The sequence below is a fragment of the Procambarus clarkii genome, chromosome 23 (assembly GCF_040958095.1).
Source record: "Procambarus clarkii isolate CNS0578487 chromosome 23, FALCON_Pclarkii_2.0, whole genome shotgun sequence".
NCBI classification, from domain to species: Eukaryota; Metazoa; Arthropoda; class Malacostraca; order Decapoda; family Cambaridae; genus Procambarus; species Procambarus clarkii.
In genome coordinates, this window is record NC_091172.1 from 22,450,969 (window position 1) to 22,468,042 (window position 17,074).

Here is a 17,074-nt window from a genome sequence, read left to right on the forward strand (position 1 = left end):
AATTTCATGGCATTTGGAGAGGGTCGAGTGGGAGCCATAGGTGACTTTTTAATGATTTGAGATGGAATGACCCTTATATGACAGTGCCAGACCACGATTCCTTCTGAAAATGTATTAATATATGAAAGTACTTAAGGAAATTCCTGTTTCAATTCTTCCTCCGTGGTCTGACACTCACATTTTTCATCACGTGTTCATTTTTGTGATTTACACACATATATATTATAAATATATACACACACACACACACACACAGTGATCCCATTTCTTGGTGTATATATTAATCCTGGATTATATTCAGGACAAGAAGTATACATGTTGGTTGGTCAAATAAGCTAGTGTCACGGTCATAAGCCCATATGCAGTAGATAGGTCTTAAACCCAACATCAAATCAAATCAATTGTGCATATGGCTGGATCAACTACTTTCTTTGAAGGGTTAACCTCATTCAGAACACAAATGCATTATTTCCAAATACCATTAGGGCTTTTCTTATTTTAATCATGGAGTGAAGAGGTTTTGGAATGTATATAGAATCTTTCCTGATTTCATCTTTCATATCTATGTTTATGTTAATTTCTATGACATTTGTTAATCTTGTTTAACAACATCCATTCACTTTATCACATCTTTATAATTATAGTATGTTGTAGATTTTCATTCTTCTAGTTCTTCTGTCACTGCTTATATTATTTTGGTCTTCAAAATATCCTGTAATATTTTAATACGTAAACTTGAGCTAATTGCAGTTTCACTACAAATCATGGTTTTCAAGCATCACTGGAATGATTATTACATCTTGGGGTTTTCAACTCAGCCCTATGGTACATCTGTTCTTTCTCTGTTGTGGTCACACTACAACACCTTTGTCAAATTTATATTGTCTCAGGAGAAAGTCTAAGAAATCTATCAAATTTGTCTGGATTTTCACCTTTTCATCCTCCTTTTGGATCCAGCTTTTCAAGCTAGCTGACACCTTTAAGAAGCTGAACCATCATAAAGAGGCTCTAAAGGTTCTTTACTGGCTTCAAATTTCTGTATAAAATATCCTAATTTTAATATTGTTCTTTTTAATTACCCACCTGAACCACATTTCAAACATTATTAAAAACTCTGATTATCAAACTGTGTTGTATTTGATATTAGACGGCATTACTGTTTACCCTTCACATATTTTTAACAATTATAGTAAAGAACTGTACATATTCCTATCATTCAAGAGACACTGATCTTGGACATTAACTGCCTGCACTCTTAACTGAAATGGTACAATCAAGGTTTCAATGCAATCAAGTACTACTGCTAACTTCTCTTAGCATTGATAGCAATTTCATTAATGTGATCAAATTAATTAACATGCAATGAAAAAAGCAATAACATTGTATTACTGCAAATTACCTGATAGTGGTTCAAATCCTAACTATGTAAATAATGAAAAACATGTTAATAGAAAATAGCGTAAATGATTTTTATATTATAGTGCAACGAGCTGAAAAATAGTAATGAGTTAACAAATTTAATGTATTATCTTTGTCTATAAAGAAATTTATTAAAAAGCTGTAGTAACTGCTTCACTGTTTTTACACTGCACACTCCTTTTATCCAATTATATAGTAAACATTCTAAATTATGTACCGATCTGTGCTTTTCATTTGAACATAGTAACGTCATCATGCTTGGCCACTTTCATACCAGAGAAAAGTCTTCTTAAAAAGTGAGAACTTTAAAGTAAACCAAGAACACTGAGGTACAGTACCAATGTAGCATAAATTGCTGTCAGTTTGTAAAGTTTGTCTTGATTGGTGAAGCCTTAATAATGGTGCTATCTATGTTGAACATCAGCATTCATGAAGGTAACAGTTGTAAATATGGCAGAGGTTTGCAGAAGATAAAGACTGACACATAAGAAATATGTACAAGATAGAAGAACTGTCAACAAGATATTTAATTAACAAGTTTGGAAGAGACTGACTAGACAATGACCATCTACAGTATGGCTTGTGCATGTATGTGTGTGTCTGCATACCTCCAGGATGAAGGTGGAGGTGGGTGTGGGCATGGGAGTGAGTATGGGCATGAACTTCGTTGATCATCTGCATCCGGTGCATGTGGTCAGCCAGGGCTAGCCTCTCCGCAGTGGATACAGTCAGTTGGTTGTCCGAAGAAGAAGCAGCTACGCTCAGGCCCAGGGTCGTGGCTGGTAGCCCTGCACACAACATACTATGATCACTACCTACAGTTCAGGAATACTAGGCCAACTATGACTGTATCACCTCAGATATGCCAGGATTGGTGTGTAGTGTATGAATGTTTAGATGTAACAAAATGGTAGCGACAAATATCAGAGATATATAAGGAAAGATACAGTGTCAGAAGGTTACAGAAAATACATATTTTAAGATGAAGTATTCTACTGCAATTACAAGGCTGGCCTTGCTTATGAGAATGGCAGTGATATGAAAACAAACAAAAAGTTAAAATAGCAATGGGATAAAGATGAAATTGAGCTGTAATATGAAAAGACCTGATTAGGATATGACTAGTAAGAAGAATACCAAATATGTGTAGAAAGCCACCCTGTAGAAACATGCAGGAGGAACAGAATGGGAAAAACGTTTATATAAAACACTCCAAACTCAAGAAACTAAGTTGCATCTGCAGCTTAACTATGGAACTATTATACTTAAGAAGGCAGCTCGAAAGGCAAAACGTGAAGTCAGAGTTGAGGAAAAGAATAGATCTTTTAACTCGGTTGATGTTGCTAAATACAAGAAAATAAGATTATGATAAGATGTTCACTCAATCTATGTTTGTCTTTTATTGCATTTATTAATTTAAATAATATATTGTATAGATACTGTACTGTATTGTCAAAGTTATAAGTAACATACAATAACCCAACCATTAACTAAAGTAAGTAGAGTTTTAATGTGATAATTATTACCTATTCTGAACTTTATGAGTGTGGCAGATGGAATATTTTCCCTGATTATTCTGGTTTCCTGAATTAAATAATGCTTTCATCACATTTCACTACTAATTGTTTCATTCTAATGAATCCATACATTCATTCTTAAGCTATCAATGTATTTTACACATGAATTCATAGTCAGGGAAAACAATCATTCAATATTAACTACCGAATTATTATAACTACTACTCTATTACCAAAACTTTTAATGTACATTAATTACCACTAGTTATGCAACCTGTAAGAAAAATGTATGACAAACTTTTTTTCAGTTTTTAGACACCAATTTTGAAGACTGGTAAAACTGTGGGATATAAAAATTAAATGACCTCAATTACAAGATTCTGTACACTAACACAATTTACACAAGATCTTCACTACTGTATTTCTTCCTCTTGGTATTCAAGTTCACTGAATGGGCAAATTTAATAAGGAAATATTTTTGAGTGCTACTCATTCAAAAATATACTGTTTGTAAGAAACTACCTCTGTCTTAGAACCTGGTACAGGACTTGACTTTACTGATATTATTTAAGTTAATACAGAAGTTTACCAGTTTTCTACTTAAAATGTTTGGGAAAAAATAATTAAATACATTACTGTTAATTTGCTTAAAAAAAAAAAAAGCTGCAGTAATTGGTGAACATTTTTACTTTCTACGGGTTGTAGCTAAAAAATAAAATATACTTTAAACGCAATGATAACTAACAAGTCTCAATCACATGCGGGCAATCAGGGAAGGTTTCCTTGGGCAGGCATATTTTAGGATACAACTAACATGGTGTAATATGTACACAGGAATACTGTTTAAGGAGTTCAGTTTGTTTAACAAGCACTGACTAGTTTACGAAATAGAGGCAGGCGGTGATGGTATCTAGCATGTTTTGGTGGTACTATGTGGTGTGTGTTGGTGGTATGTTGTGATATGTAGTTGTAGTATGTTGAAGTGTGTGTTGGTACATAGTAGTGGTGCTCGGACAAGTGGTTGTGTATGGTGGTATATGGAACAACGTGGTGTGCTATATAGTCATGGTGCTTATTTATCAGTGACTACAATGGAGTGGTATATCTAGTCTTTTTAAGCCCCTGCCTACTAGCTGTTTATACTTGGTGCGCTAATCACCTCTCTCAACATTAATGTTTTAATCCTTTTTGTTTTCTTAACGTTGTGGATGGAATTAGCTTCAGCAACCTCTGCCTTTAGTACATTCCACTTGCCGACCACTCATACGGGGAACGAGAACTTCCTTACACATCTAAGATGTGTCCAGCTTTCACAAATGTCCACTTGTCCTTTGGTCAGCTTCCACAGATGTCTACTAGTCCTATCTCCTTTTAATTTCAATAGGCTTTATTTGTTCATTTTGTCACCTCCCCTCAGGATCTTGTATGCTGTGATCATATCCCCTCTTTATCTTCTCTCTCTTAATTAAGAATGTGAGGGCTTGGTTCTTAACCTGCCCTCATAGCCAAGCCCCTCTCAATTCTGGTACGGTACTAATCTAGGTCCAAACCTCTGAACTTTCTCAAGTTTCTTTTAGTGCTTCACGAGGTGTGGGGTCCATGCTGGAGCTTCATGCTCAAGTAATGGTCTCATATAGGCAGTGTGTATGGATTTGAAAGCCTCCTTGTTTAGGTTCTTAAATGATGACCTCATGTTTGTCCCACATGCTGCCAATGTTATCCTGTTCACATGAGATTCTGGTGTTAGTGTTGGAATTATGTCTGCTCCCAGGTCTTTTTCTCTTAATGTTTCCTGTAATAGCTTTCACCTTATGGTATAGTTAAATACAGGTCTCAAATCTCCTTTAACCAATTTCCTTATTTTACACTTACTGGGATTGAATTCCAGAAACCATTTATCTACTCACTTCTGAAATTTGTTATTGTCTTCTTACAGTACCCTACTTTCTTCGTCAGTTCTTATTCTCCTCATTAACTTTGCATCATCTGCAAATAATCGACATGTACGAGCTTCATGCCTCTGGGAGGTCATGTACATAAATTAGAAAGAGCAATGGTCCTAGGACAGAGCCTTGTGGAACACCCCTTTCCACTCCTCCCCAGCCTGACTTATGCCTCTATGACTGTGACCCTTTTTTTTTCTTATCCATCAGATATTCTCATACCCAGTCCAGTGCATTCATTATTATTCCTGCTTGTCTACAGTATATTAAATGTTTTCTGGCAATCTAGGAAGATGCAGTCTACTCACCCTTCCTTCTCCTGTCTCATTTCAATTATAAAATTCACTCCCCCAAAATCTTCTACAGTTCTTTTCCTGGTGAATATTTCAAGCATTTTGAATTGAATGCATATTAATGACACTGGTCGATAGTTAAGTGCTTCATGTCTGTCTTGTTTCTTGAATATTGGAACTATATTTGCCATTTTCGAGATTTCTAGCAGCTGTCCCATCACTAGTGTAATATTTCCACTATAGTTAATGGGTAACACAAGATTCCTGCAGCTTCCTTCAGTAACCATGGTGATATCTGGTCTGGTAGTACTGCTTTTACAAATTCCAGTTACTCCAGGAATCTTTTTACCTCTCTCATGTTAACATCAATTCTGTCAAGTGTTGTTTCTGGCCATCTGCTGTTACCTCGCCGTGGACACCAATCTGGTTCAGGTTAGCTGACCTTCTGGAACCTCTTGTTGAATTCCTCACACACTTTTGCATCATTCTCCAAAAAGTGTTCCTTCCTCTCCTTGCAGTCTGATCACATGTCTTGTACCATTGTTTTCCTCTATATATGGCTATGCTCTTTGCTTTTGTTATATTTTCAAACTGCTGCTTGTCTGCTCTAATTCTAGTGTACTCACTTCTGGTCCTATTAATTAACACTTTTGCATTCCAATGACGTTAAAACACATCAAATTGCTATTCATAAACATTCATATATTCATCACTCATGCATAATCGATTTTAAACACTTTTGTTTTTGCACGTATTCTCTAGAGAATTTGTGAACACAGAACAAATTTATAGTTATAACCCATCAAATAACTTTGAAAACAAATTGATTGTAAACATTTTACGCATCTCCGAGTGGCACGGAGAGCCCAGAATGATTAGTCATGAATGCACCAAGAAGTTGGACCACTATAAGTATTAAAAAGTGCCTGCCTAGTTGCCTCTGTACTCGTGTCCCTATACTTTTCATTGCTTTTTTTTTCTTCTCCTTTTCCTCCTTACACTGTCTATTGAACTATGGATCTGCTGTTTTTCCTTTTGTCCACTTCACTCCTGAGAGGTAAGAACTATCCTGCTGCTTCTTTGCATTTCTGTGTTACAAGATCCATCATCTCATTTGCTGAATTTCCTTCCACTTCATTCCCTCAGTGAACCTCCTGTATACAAGCCCTAACCTTTCTCTAGTCCCCCTCTTCAGTATCCTCTCATGCTCTTTAATCTGTTCCTGACACACTTTCAGTTCTACAATGTAATCAAATACAATAATGCAGTGGTCATTGACTTCTAGTAGCACCTCATATTTTAAGTTTTCTACATCATCTTCATTTTGGGCAAAAACCAGATCTAAAGTAGCTGGTAGGTCCCCTCTTTTGTTGGCTCCTTTATGTGCTGCTGCAGAAAGTGTGTCTTGTGTCCAAAAATCTTGCAATCAATGCTTTATCTCCACATTAATGATTCATTGTTGAGGAGTCTATTTCCTTAGGGTTAAAATCCCCAAATATCACGATCATTGCTTTGGCTCTCCTTGCCACTGTGGCCACCTTTTCCATTATTTCCGGCATGTTTCATTGTGTTTATCATATTATTCATTACCCTATCATTTCATGGAAGGGCATTACCCTTGACCTTCCTGTACATAATGGAGGATTGTAAACGCTACAACTTTCTTCATGGTCCTCACTATTATCATACCTAGTATGAAGTCCTGCTGGTTGGTTACATCTGGAATCTCTACCTCCTCAAAGCTCCAATGTTGTTGTATACATTAAGTGGTGGTGATGTCAAATTCCTCTTATTTTATAAATACAGTATTGCCTATGATTTTACGAATGTTTATAGAATGTATTGAAAGTACAGAATTATTAGGACAGAACAGTAATCAAGAGCCCAAACGGGGCTATTTGTGTGCCTTACGTGGTAAGCATGAAGACAATACTGTCTACATTGTAATCATGTGACGACAGATTTGTCACATGGTATTTTATGAAAGGGAGGTCTGGGAGATAAGACGGAGAGTAGAATAAGAAAAAAAATTAGTACAGTACTGTGTGAGATTGTACATGGAAATCACAGAGAGAAGCCCATGAAACTTAAGACAAGTTAAGCTGTAGCTGCTGTGAGAAGAGAGGGGGAGAACAAGAGCAAAAAAATGTGGCTAGGACATTGGTTGTAAGAAATGCCTGGGGGGTTATGTCTCCTCTGAGCCCTGGAAGTGGACTGTGTGTGTTTAATTGAGGAGCAGAGACTTAGCTTTGTGCAGATGGCTCAATATAGCACTTGGATATAAGAAATGATCACACTATTTAATCTTCTCATTTGGCAACAAATAATTTTGTAGTAACTCAGTAATGTCAATATAATCACTAAAAGTAACAAATACCAGCACAAAGTATATAACATGTTTTTGTCCTGTTTAATAAATAAAATGCAGTAAAGAATTGTACTCATGAAATAATTTAACATACTGTCAACCTCTGATCTATGCAAGGGTTATATTCCTGGGAAAAACAACTTTTGTGTATAATAAATTAATGTACATGCAGTACGGTACTTTAAAGAAATTGTGGATACTTTGGAGGAAGCACAATGCAGGAACTGTGCAGAATCCAGAAGTATCCTTAATTATCAGCGCTTACCTATCAATGACTACATAAGAGTGAGATGTCCCAACCCATAGCCATTTATACCTGGCATGCTAATTACAATTACCTCTAGATGTTTACGTTTCTGCAATTTTTTTTTTAATTTTGTGGTTAAAAATGGCTTAATCAAATTTTTCCTTCAATTCATTCCACTTGACCACCTGAACATGATACAAAAATTTCCTTGCATTTCTACAACTTAATTGTGTATGCAGCTTCCATTGTTGTTCCCTTGTCCTAGCTTCTTTCTAAGGTTGTGAAGTTGAATTACCTTAACTTGTCTTTTCAACTGACCCCTCTCAATTCTAGTACAGTACTAATCTAGTTGCAAACCAGTTAACTTTATTGAGTTTTCTTTTGAACTAAATGAGGTGCAGTTTCCATGGTGGTGGTCCAGAAATGGTTTCACAGAGGCAGTATGTATGTTCTTGATGGCCTCCTTGTTTAGATTCTTGTGTTCACAAACTTTCTACATGTTGCTTATTTTCTTCACATGGGCTTCTGCTGTTAAGTGTTTGGATTATATTCACTATAATGTCTTTAAACCTTATTGCTTCTTGCTAATGCCTTTTCTTTATGGTGTAGTTACCAACAAATCTCCTGTCTTCCTTTCCTTACACTTAACTGGATTGAATTCAAGCCCATATGTTTGTGGTTGCATGTGATTGGTGGTGCTACATGGTGGTAGAGGTGTCATATTATTGGTACTTGGAGTTATGTGGTGATATTAATGGTGGTGTTATGTAGAGGTAGGTGTGGTGATGTGGTAGTGGAAAATAAAATTACTATACAGTAGTCACCTGCTTGAGGAAGGGGATGTAGGGAGCGATATTGTCTATCAATCTAAGCAATCTATTTATGCCCATTCAAGTAACAATCATTCTGAAGTGAGTTATGCTCCTGAAAAAGCTGTGTAAATCAAAAGTTTGCAAATCAAACTAATTGGAGCAGTATATTGCAAAAATAGAGTTATGTCCTGGAGACCTCCAAAAGTCAACTTTTCTGTGGGGAAGCTCCGTCGGCTCTCAGAAGCTATTGGACTAATATTAGCCAATATTGGTACGGGGAGCAATGGCCCTGGAAAACCCCCTTGTGGTTGGGGGTTTTCCTTATCTGCCATCGACCGGGGATAGGCACCCAGAAAGGTAGGCATAACAAAACAAACCCCACATGGTAAGAAGCTAAAACAAAAAAACGAACAGAGAAGTAGAAACTCCCTAAAATACCAAGGAAACAAGCAAACATCACACTTTACTGCTGCGCCGATTGTCCGCGCAGCCCTCCTTCCCCTGAGAGGGGGAGGGGGGCCCTGGACCTCACTGCACTGGCTGCCTAGCATCAGTGCAGGCAGCCAGCCTGCGCTGATGGCGAATAGACTCGCCAGGAACGTCATACTGTCGCCACGACGAAGCTCGCAAGTGGGACACCATCAATGAACCCACCTGATCACCATAGAGATGGTGATACACCCGCGTCAAAAGACCAGACAAGAAGAGTCGAGGAGAAAGCCGAACAATTCACGTACAGGTACAGGACCGGTCCGTCCTGCCGAGACACGGAGCCGCGGGAAACGCCGTGGGTTCGGACGCCTATCGAGCAGTCTGAAAATAAAACTGGGCTGGCCACCAAGGAACCACAGGGGCTACTCTCCTTGGGAAGGACTCCAACTGAGCCAGAACCCGAAGATGAACCAGGAGAAAAGGAACAGGTAACTTCACCACGACCAAACCTGCCGAAAGGCATCCACCACGAACGCCTCGCAGGCGGATAAGGGCACCACATAGAATGGGAGATGGCGAGATAACGCCGATGTGAAGATGTCCATGTCCAGGAGTCCATACGTCCGGCACAGCCAACAAAACGAGTCGGCGACGATCCGGCCAATCTGTGAACAGAGGAATGAAACGGGGCGGCTCCAGGAAATCTAGGTGGAAAACCAACCTAGAGTGTTGCAGCAACCTAAACCTAGCTTGCAACGCAGATGCCGCCTGTACTCTGAACAGTAAGGATATCAGGAGAGCTCCGGAGAACAAGCAGAGAAAACAACTCGCAAGACTCCAGGTCAAGGTGTCAGAGACCCAACAGGCAGCATGACGGAGGTAAAAGTGGCGACAGTCACCCCTGAGACAAGGGCACAGCAAACAACGAACCCGCACAAGACGGGATGGAACCCGGAAGACACATCCAATGGTCTACCGAGCCCCGACAGGGTTTTCCAGGGCCCGTAGACTGACTGCTACAGGAAGCCCGGGCAATGAGTTGCTAACTCGTTAACACCCAAGCTAACAAGGGGTAGATGCAACACTGAAAACCCTTGCGACGTGTACAATCACAGATGCCTAGCAGAGGGCCACCAAACACTACCAGTGGAACTATAGCCACACTAGGCAGACCCCCACCAGGCAAAGTAAAATAAAAACAAACAAAATTCCTGCAAAAGTACACCGTCCCCAGAGGCAACAGGAACCGGTTGCCGCATAGGTGGCAGGCCGTGCAACACCTTGACACCCTAACCAGTACAACTTCAGTCCCTATCCAAGGCCAAACAAGGGCCCCAAGTCCCAGCTGGCCTCAAGAGTGAGGCAAAAGCCGAGCAGCAAGAGCCTCTACAGGAATGGTTCCCGAACGCCCCAGGGAAGATAACCCTTTCACGCAGGGGCAGTACTCACAGGGCGCTTAGGGAAAGAAGCCCCTAAGCGCATGCAGCCCCGGTACTGATCAGGAACACCTGGCCACTGCACAACACAACACACAGCAGTGAACGCCACACAAGGCAAACACCGCCAAGGAAACTGAGGCCAGAGAAGTGTCTCTGTCCCGGTTGACATTAGCTTAAGAACTGACGCTAGGCAGCTGGTGCAGGTGAGGTCCGGGGGCCCCCCCTTCCCCTCTCGGGGCGGGGAAGGCTGTGCGGACAATCGGCTCGGCAGTAAAGTGTGACGTTTGCTTGTTTCCTTGGTATTGTAGAGAGTTTCTACCTCTCTGTTCAGTTTTTTGTTTTAGTTTCTTACCATGTGGGGTTTGTTTTATTATGCCTACCTTTCTGGGTGCCTATCCCCGGTCGATGGCAGATAAGGAAAACCCCCAACCACAAGGGGGTTTTCCAGGGCCATTGCTCCCTGAAACCTCTCTGAAGGGGCCAGGTTCTGGCGCTGGTCCCTGGTAGGTCTGAACTCCATAGCTAATGTCCCGGTCTAATATAACATACATTAGCCTGATAAGCTCCAAGGAACCGTAGGGGCTCCCCACAGAAAAACCAACAAAGGGACAAGAAATAATGAAAGTTATTTATTACTGCAGCCCCAGTACACTGCTGTTACACCTGGCCACCACTACCACAACACAGCAGGAAAAACCACTACAGCAAAACACTGCGAGGGCCACTGCATAAAATCGAGGCCAGAGTTGACAACCGCCCCAGATCGCATTAGCCAACGAACTGGGGTTGAGTAGACGGCATGGTGGATCTGGAGCTCCCCCCTTCTAGGGAGGAGGGGGGCTGCCTGGACAAAGAGCAGTGTATGATGTTTGCTTACTTCCTTGAGAATTGGGGGAGTTCTGCCTCCCTGTTCGGTCTTCGGTTGCAATTTTCTTACCAAGTGGGGATGTGTTTTGTTATGCCTATCTTTCTGGGTGCCTAACCCAGGTCGATGGTAGATAAGGAATACCCACAACTACAGGGGGAGGGGGTTTCCAGAGGCCAATGCTCCCTGTGCTTCTTTGAGGGGGGGGGGGGGGCAGGTTCTGGCTTGTGGTCCCTGGCAGGCTCAACTCCATCGACTAATGCCCTAGACTATTATATCACATATTAGCCCGATAGCTCAAAGGAGCCGAAGGAGCTCCCCACAGAAAAACTCTTTTTATATTTACCATTAACCACTACATTACTGAATAGTTACCAAGTCTCAAACAGAAATCAATTATATCCAACAGATTTAGCTCTACCATATTGGCAACACTTTCCTCTATTGATGTCAAATGATTGCAGCTAAGGAGGCCCAAAATCTTGATCTGAAGACAAGATATCTAAACGTATATTACAAAATAGAAATTATTGATTCGATGCATTTTTTAAAATATGCCAATCACACTGGACAACTTTTTTTGCAACGTACGCATTCCAGCTCATCACAGCGAAAGGGTTAACACTTTGCCTGGCCCGGCACGCTTTCCCCAGCACACCCACAAGGTCGACCGAGCGGTTCCCGTGAGCAGCGCACTCGCACTAAAATGTTAATACAGTACTCATTTTCTCTTTTCCGACCTCAATTTGCTTGCTATGTCGTTCATTGTGGTATCAAATTATTCACAATCGAATTCTCTAAATGCATTCAAGGTCAAAAAACTTGGCGCACCACCTGCATCAAACCCGAAAATCGACTGAGTGTTACCCATGAGTGCAAACCCACACTCAAATGTTTATACTCTTTTTTTTCATGTGTTTTTACCTCAATTTTCATGCTACTTTGTTCATTTTGGTATTAAATTGTTTGCCAACAGAATGCTCTAAATGGATATACAGTATGCATATACGATTAACTGGCCCGGCGCACCACCCACAGCACATCCGAAGTTTGGCAGAGTTTAACCCATGAGTGCGCACCCACCCGCACTCAAATATTTATTCGCTTTCCAGTCTTCCCACCTCAATGCTTGTGCTACGTAGTTAATTTTGATATCAAATTGTTCGTAATTGAAAGGCGAGCATTTTAGAACTAGTACTATAATAATCGAACAATAAATGGAATTTTAACAAATATTTTCATTTTGAACGCACTGTGCGACCTCGCACACACTAAGAGAGTTTATTCACATACAGACGCATGATGCGCTTTTAGTCAGGCAAAGTGTTAATGAATACCTTAATGCATCATGAACCTATGAACAATGTGCAACCAGGCAAAGAATGCAAATATTGATTTAGATTTTTAACTTTCCACGATGTCCACTGGACATTTAAGTGGCCACATTTTACAGAGCTTAATTAATATCCTAGAATTCAACTCAAACACATTAATGTAAAAAAATCTTGAAATCTAGTTCAGATATCAAGAAACAGAATGTAGAAATAAATTAAAAAAATTGAAATTGTATTGAAATAAACTAGTAGTATGAATGACTAACTGAAAAATGAACACTGGAAAACAATCAAAGATAGTTAGTACTGTATCTGGAAAGGACACAAATATAAGCACAACTGGGTCCTGTGGCAAAAGCAGCAAAAAGAACATTACTGGGACTGAGAAAATTGAAAAGGACCATGGTAGAACTTTCATGGATTAATTGGCAGACATGTTTGCTATCCTAGACAATTCCTGCAATATAAATTTCTCATCCAAGCTGACTATTACTTGTACGAGAAATAATTATAATGAAATGAATAACAAATCTGTCAAACCAAAGTGAATAACATATGAAAGATATTACCAATAAGCATTCCATAAAGACTACTTAACTCACAATTTCTTAATACCATGAACTGGCACACTGAAGACTATATTAGGTGTGCAACCTCATAACTTAATATAAAACCACAACCAAGACATATAGTACTTACCCAGGCGTTCTAGTCTATCCCGTTCATTGGCAATGATGGCTTGGGAGACTGACGGGCTTGCATACAAATGGCTGTGGGGGAATCCTGAAGCCAAAGATACAGGTGGTGGAATACCCGGAAAGCGCCCACCACTCAACCAATGTGGAGAAAGACCATGAGGATATGCAGCATCAGCTGGGTTCAACGGACGCTTCATCATTTCCTGCTTGATACGATCCGACAGCTCTCGATCCCTCAACTCCCGAAGTTCACGCTCCCTGGCTTCTAACTCTAACCTCTCTTGAGATCCTGCTGGATAAAGTGCCGCTATGCTGCCAAAGTTAAATAGATCCAGACCAGGTGGTGGTCCGCCAGTTAGTCCTGGAGGCAAACCTAAGCCAGGTGGCCGTCCACCGCCAGGAGATAGCCCAGCAGGGGAGCGTGCATATTCACTGTAAGAGGATTTATATAATGTTAATATTAGTCTTATTACATAGGAATGAACATAGTACAAAATTAGTCTCTAGTTTAATAGTGTGCTTAGAAGCAAAATGAAGAGTACGAGTAGCTGAAAAAATATAGAGAACAGGACAGAAGAGAAGCATAGCTAAGAGAGAGAAGTGGGTACAGTATAAGAATTAAAAGAAGAGGAGAGAAGACCCATGAAAATGAGAGCACTGAAGGTAAGAGACCAACCTAAACTTCTACAAAGCCACAGAAACAGTAAAATATCCATGAATGAACAAGTACAGTAATCAGACAAAAAAAAAAAAAAAAAAAAAAAAAAAAAAAAAAAAAAAGAGCGAGAGGAGATACACAAAATGACAGAGGTCTCTGAAGTACTAAGAGATTCCATAAGTGTTTATATATGAACCAGAATTCCTAGTGGAAATGGAGAAGCAGAATTTAGCAAGTGAAAGACTGAGACAATATGTGATGAGAGAGAAGGTGAAGAAACAACCGGAGGCACTGGACAAGGTAGAGGCTATGAGATCTGATGAAATCTCACCATAGATATTGAAAGAGGCAGCCAGAGTTTTGAGTCGATCACTTGCAGCACACTTCACAGGTATGGACAACAGCAAATGCTGAACCTATATATAAAAAACTAAAAAAGGCAGGAGCCACTGAACTGCAGATGTGTATCACTACCATGGTTATCTTGGTGTTTTCGGGGCTTAGCATACCCTCGGCCCAATCGTCGACCAGGCATCCAGGTTGCTGGACTGGTCGACCAGGCTGTTGGATGCGGCTGCTCGCAGCCTGACATATGAGTCATAGCCTGGATAATCAGGTATCCTTTGGAGGTGCTTGTCAGGTTTTCTCTTAAACACTGTGAAGGGTTGGCCAGTTATGCCCTTATGTGTAGTGGAAGCGTGTTGAACAGTCTCGGGCCTCTAATATTGATATTCTCTCTCAGAGTACCTATTGCCCTCTGCTTTTCAACGGGGATATTCTGCACATCCTGCCATGCCTCCTGGTCTCATGTGATGTTATTTCTGTGTGCAGGTTTGGGACCAGCCCCTCTACTATTTTCCATGTGTAAATTATTATGTATCTCTCCCACCTGCGCACAAGAGAATACAGATTTAGGCCTTTCAGTTGATCCCAATAGTTTAGATGTTTTACCGAGTGGATTCTAGCAGTAAAGGGTCTCTACACGCACTCCAGATCAGCAATTTCTCTAGCTTGAAAAGGGGCTGTCATTGTGCAGCAGTATTCCACTCTAGAGAGCACTAGCATCTTGAAGATTATCATCATTGGTATAGCATCTCTAGTTTGAAAACTTCTTGTTATCCAACCTGTCATTTTTCTTGCAGTTGTGATGGCTACTTTACTGTGTTCTTTAAAGGTAAGGTCTTCCAACATGAGTACACCCAAATCCTTTACATTGCCTTTTCGTTCTATGATATGATTTAACTGCGTTTTGTACGTGGTTTCTGCTTTTATATTTTCATTTTTTCTGTAGTGCAAGAGCTGGAACTTATCTTTATTAAATACCATATTATTTCCTGTAGCCCATTGAAAGGCCTGATTCACATCTGATTGGAGGTTTGCCATGCACACACTGTTGTCTACTCTCATAAAAAGCCTAGTGTCATCTGCAAAGGATGATAGTGCTATAGTGTCCTTGTCTATGTCCGACATGAGGATGAGAAAAAGTACTGGAGCAAGCACAGTACCCTGGGGGACTGAGCTCTTCACAGTTGATGGTCTGGATTTTATTTTGTTCACTATTACACATTGGGTTCTATTAGTCAGGAAATTGTAGATCTGACTAACACTAACAATCAGACCCTGCAAGGCACTGGAGACTAACCAGAAGACACAGCATTTAGACAAATCCTGCTGTCTCTAAACACCCCACATGAGCTCAGCAAAGGTACATCATGCTTAATGAATCTATTAAAGTTCTAATAGAAAATGACAATGATAAAACAGGAGAAGGATGAGGTGACTGTCTTCCATGATTGTCAGGCAGACTGAGGGAGAGAGAGAAAAAGACGGAAAGCACTGATGACAGAAAGAATTATGGAATGGGATTAGAGAGGGAGACAGATCAGATTATAGTGCATAAACTGGCAAAATAAAAATTTGGCAACCATGTATAGTCTATCTGTATTATTTTATATCTGGTCACAGTTTGGCAAAAGGCTGAACATAAGCATTGTAAATTATCAATGATCAACTGCAATTATGAAGAATATGCTGCTTTACAACTGTTATGGTTAACAGGATAAAAATATACATACAGTACTATACTTGTTTTCGTGGTACTGCACTTCCTCAATGACATTGAAATAATTTTAAAATCAGCCACTAGGGATCTATATGACCTAATAAGAATAAATTATGTAATAAGAGGCATTCTTAGCACAACCATACATTAGTGCTGAATGTTTCAACCCGATGCATCACACGGTGGGAAAAATATATGAAAATAATGCTCTGAACGTAATGAAATGTTTCTTTCTGGGAGGACCCTTCAGTAGATCCCAAATGCTACAACCTGGAAGCAACCACACCTTGGGGCTAACACCAGGACTCTATAAACCACAGGCACATACTGGGGGCCAGGAACAGAATCTGGCTCACCCAAAGAGGCAAAGGGAGAGCCTGGGGGATGAGAGACCACCACAGAACCAAGCACAAGACTTACAAGTAAGTTAAAAGGCTCCAAAACAAGCAACTACTTTGGGAAATTTGTATCCATTATGATAACATTGTAAATTTCACTTGCCACCAATAGAAGAGAGAACAGGGTAGACATGACCACCATTTACAAAATATTCAGGGAATGGACAAGGCAAAAAAGGATAATGGTAGTACACAAACAAGAGATACAGATGGAAACTAAGTACCCAATTATAAATTATTTTTTCAGTGTCAGGATAGTGAGCATATGAAATACATTAGGATATGAAGGGGTGGAGATAAATTCCATTTCATTACGAAATGTGAATATGACAAAGCCCAACAGGTTTTGGAGCTTATACATCAGTCGATAAAACCAGTGTTGAATGTAATGAAACTTTCATTACATTCAAAGAAACAGTTTCTTTCACCTTGATGCTCCTGTTACCTAGCAGTAAATAGATACCTGGGAGTTAGTCAGCTGTCACAGGCTGCTTCCTGGGGGTGGAGGCCAGGTCGAGGACCGGGTCATGGGGACACTATAAAGCCCCTAAATCATTCTCAAGATAACCTCAAGATAACCATATCCGCA

At 40.1% G+C, this 17,074-nt stretch overlaps 1 protein-coding gene across 7 annotated transcripts in view; it reads right to left on the reverse strand.

The window, feature by feature from the left end:
• LOC123763872 (arginine-glutamic acid dipeptide repeats protein) overlaps positions 1 to 17,074 on the reverse strand; it is a 114,893-nt gene that overhangs the window by 17,191 nt on the left and 80,628 nt on the right. For 5 of the 7 annotated variants that reach the window (XM_069329960.1, XM_069329959.1, XM_069329958.1 and 2 more), the window contains 2 exons: positions 13,369 to 13,799; positions 2,028 to 2,207 (listed from right to left, as the gene is read on the reverse strand). In XM_069329960.1, the coding sequence (XP_069186061.1) occupies positions 2,028 to 2,207; positions 13,369 to 13,799 (611 nt within the window). The remainder of the gene's footprint in view (positions 1 to 2,027; positions 2,208 to 13,368; positions 13,800 to 17,074) is intronic. The other 2 variants (XM_069329962.1, XM_069329961.1) reach the window with 1 other exon arrangement.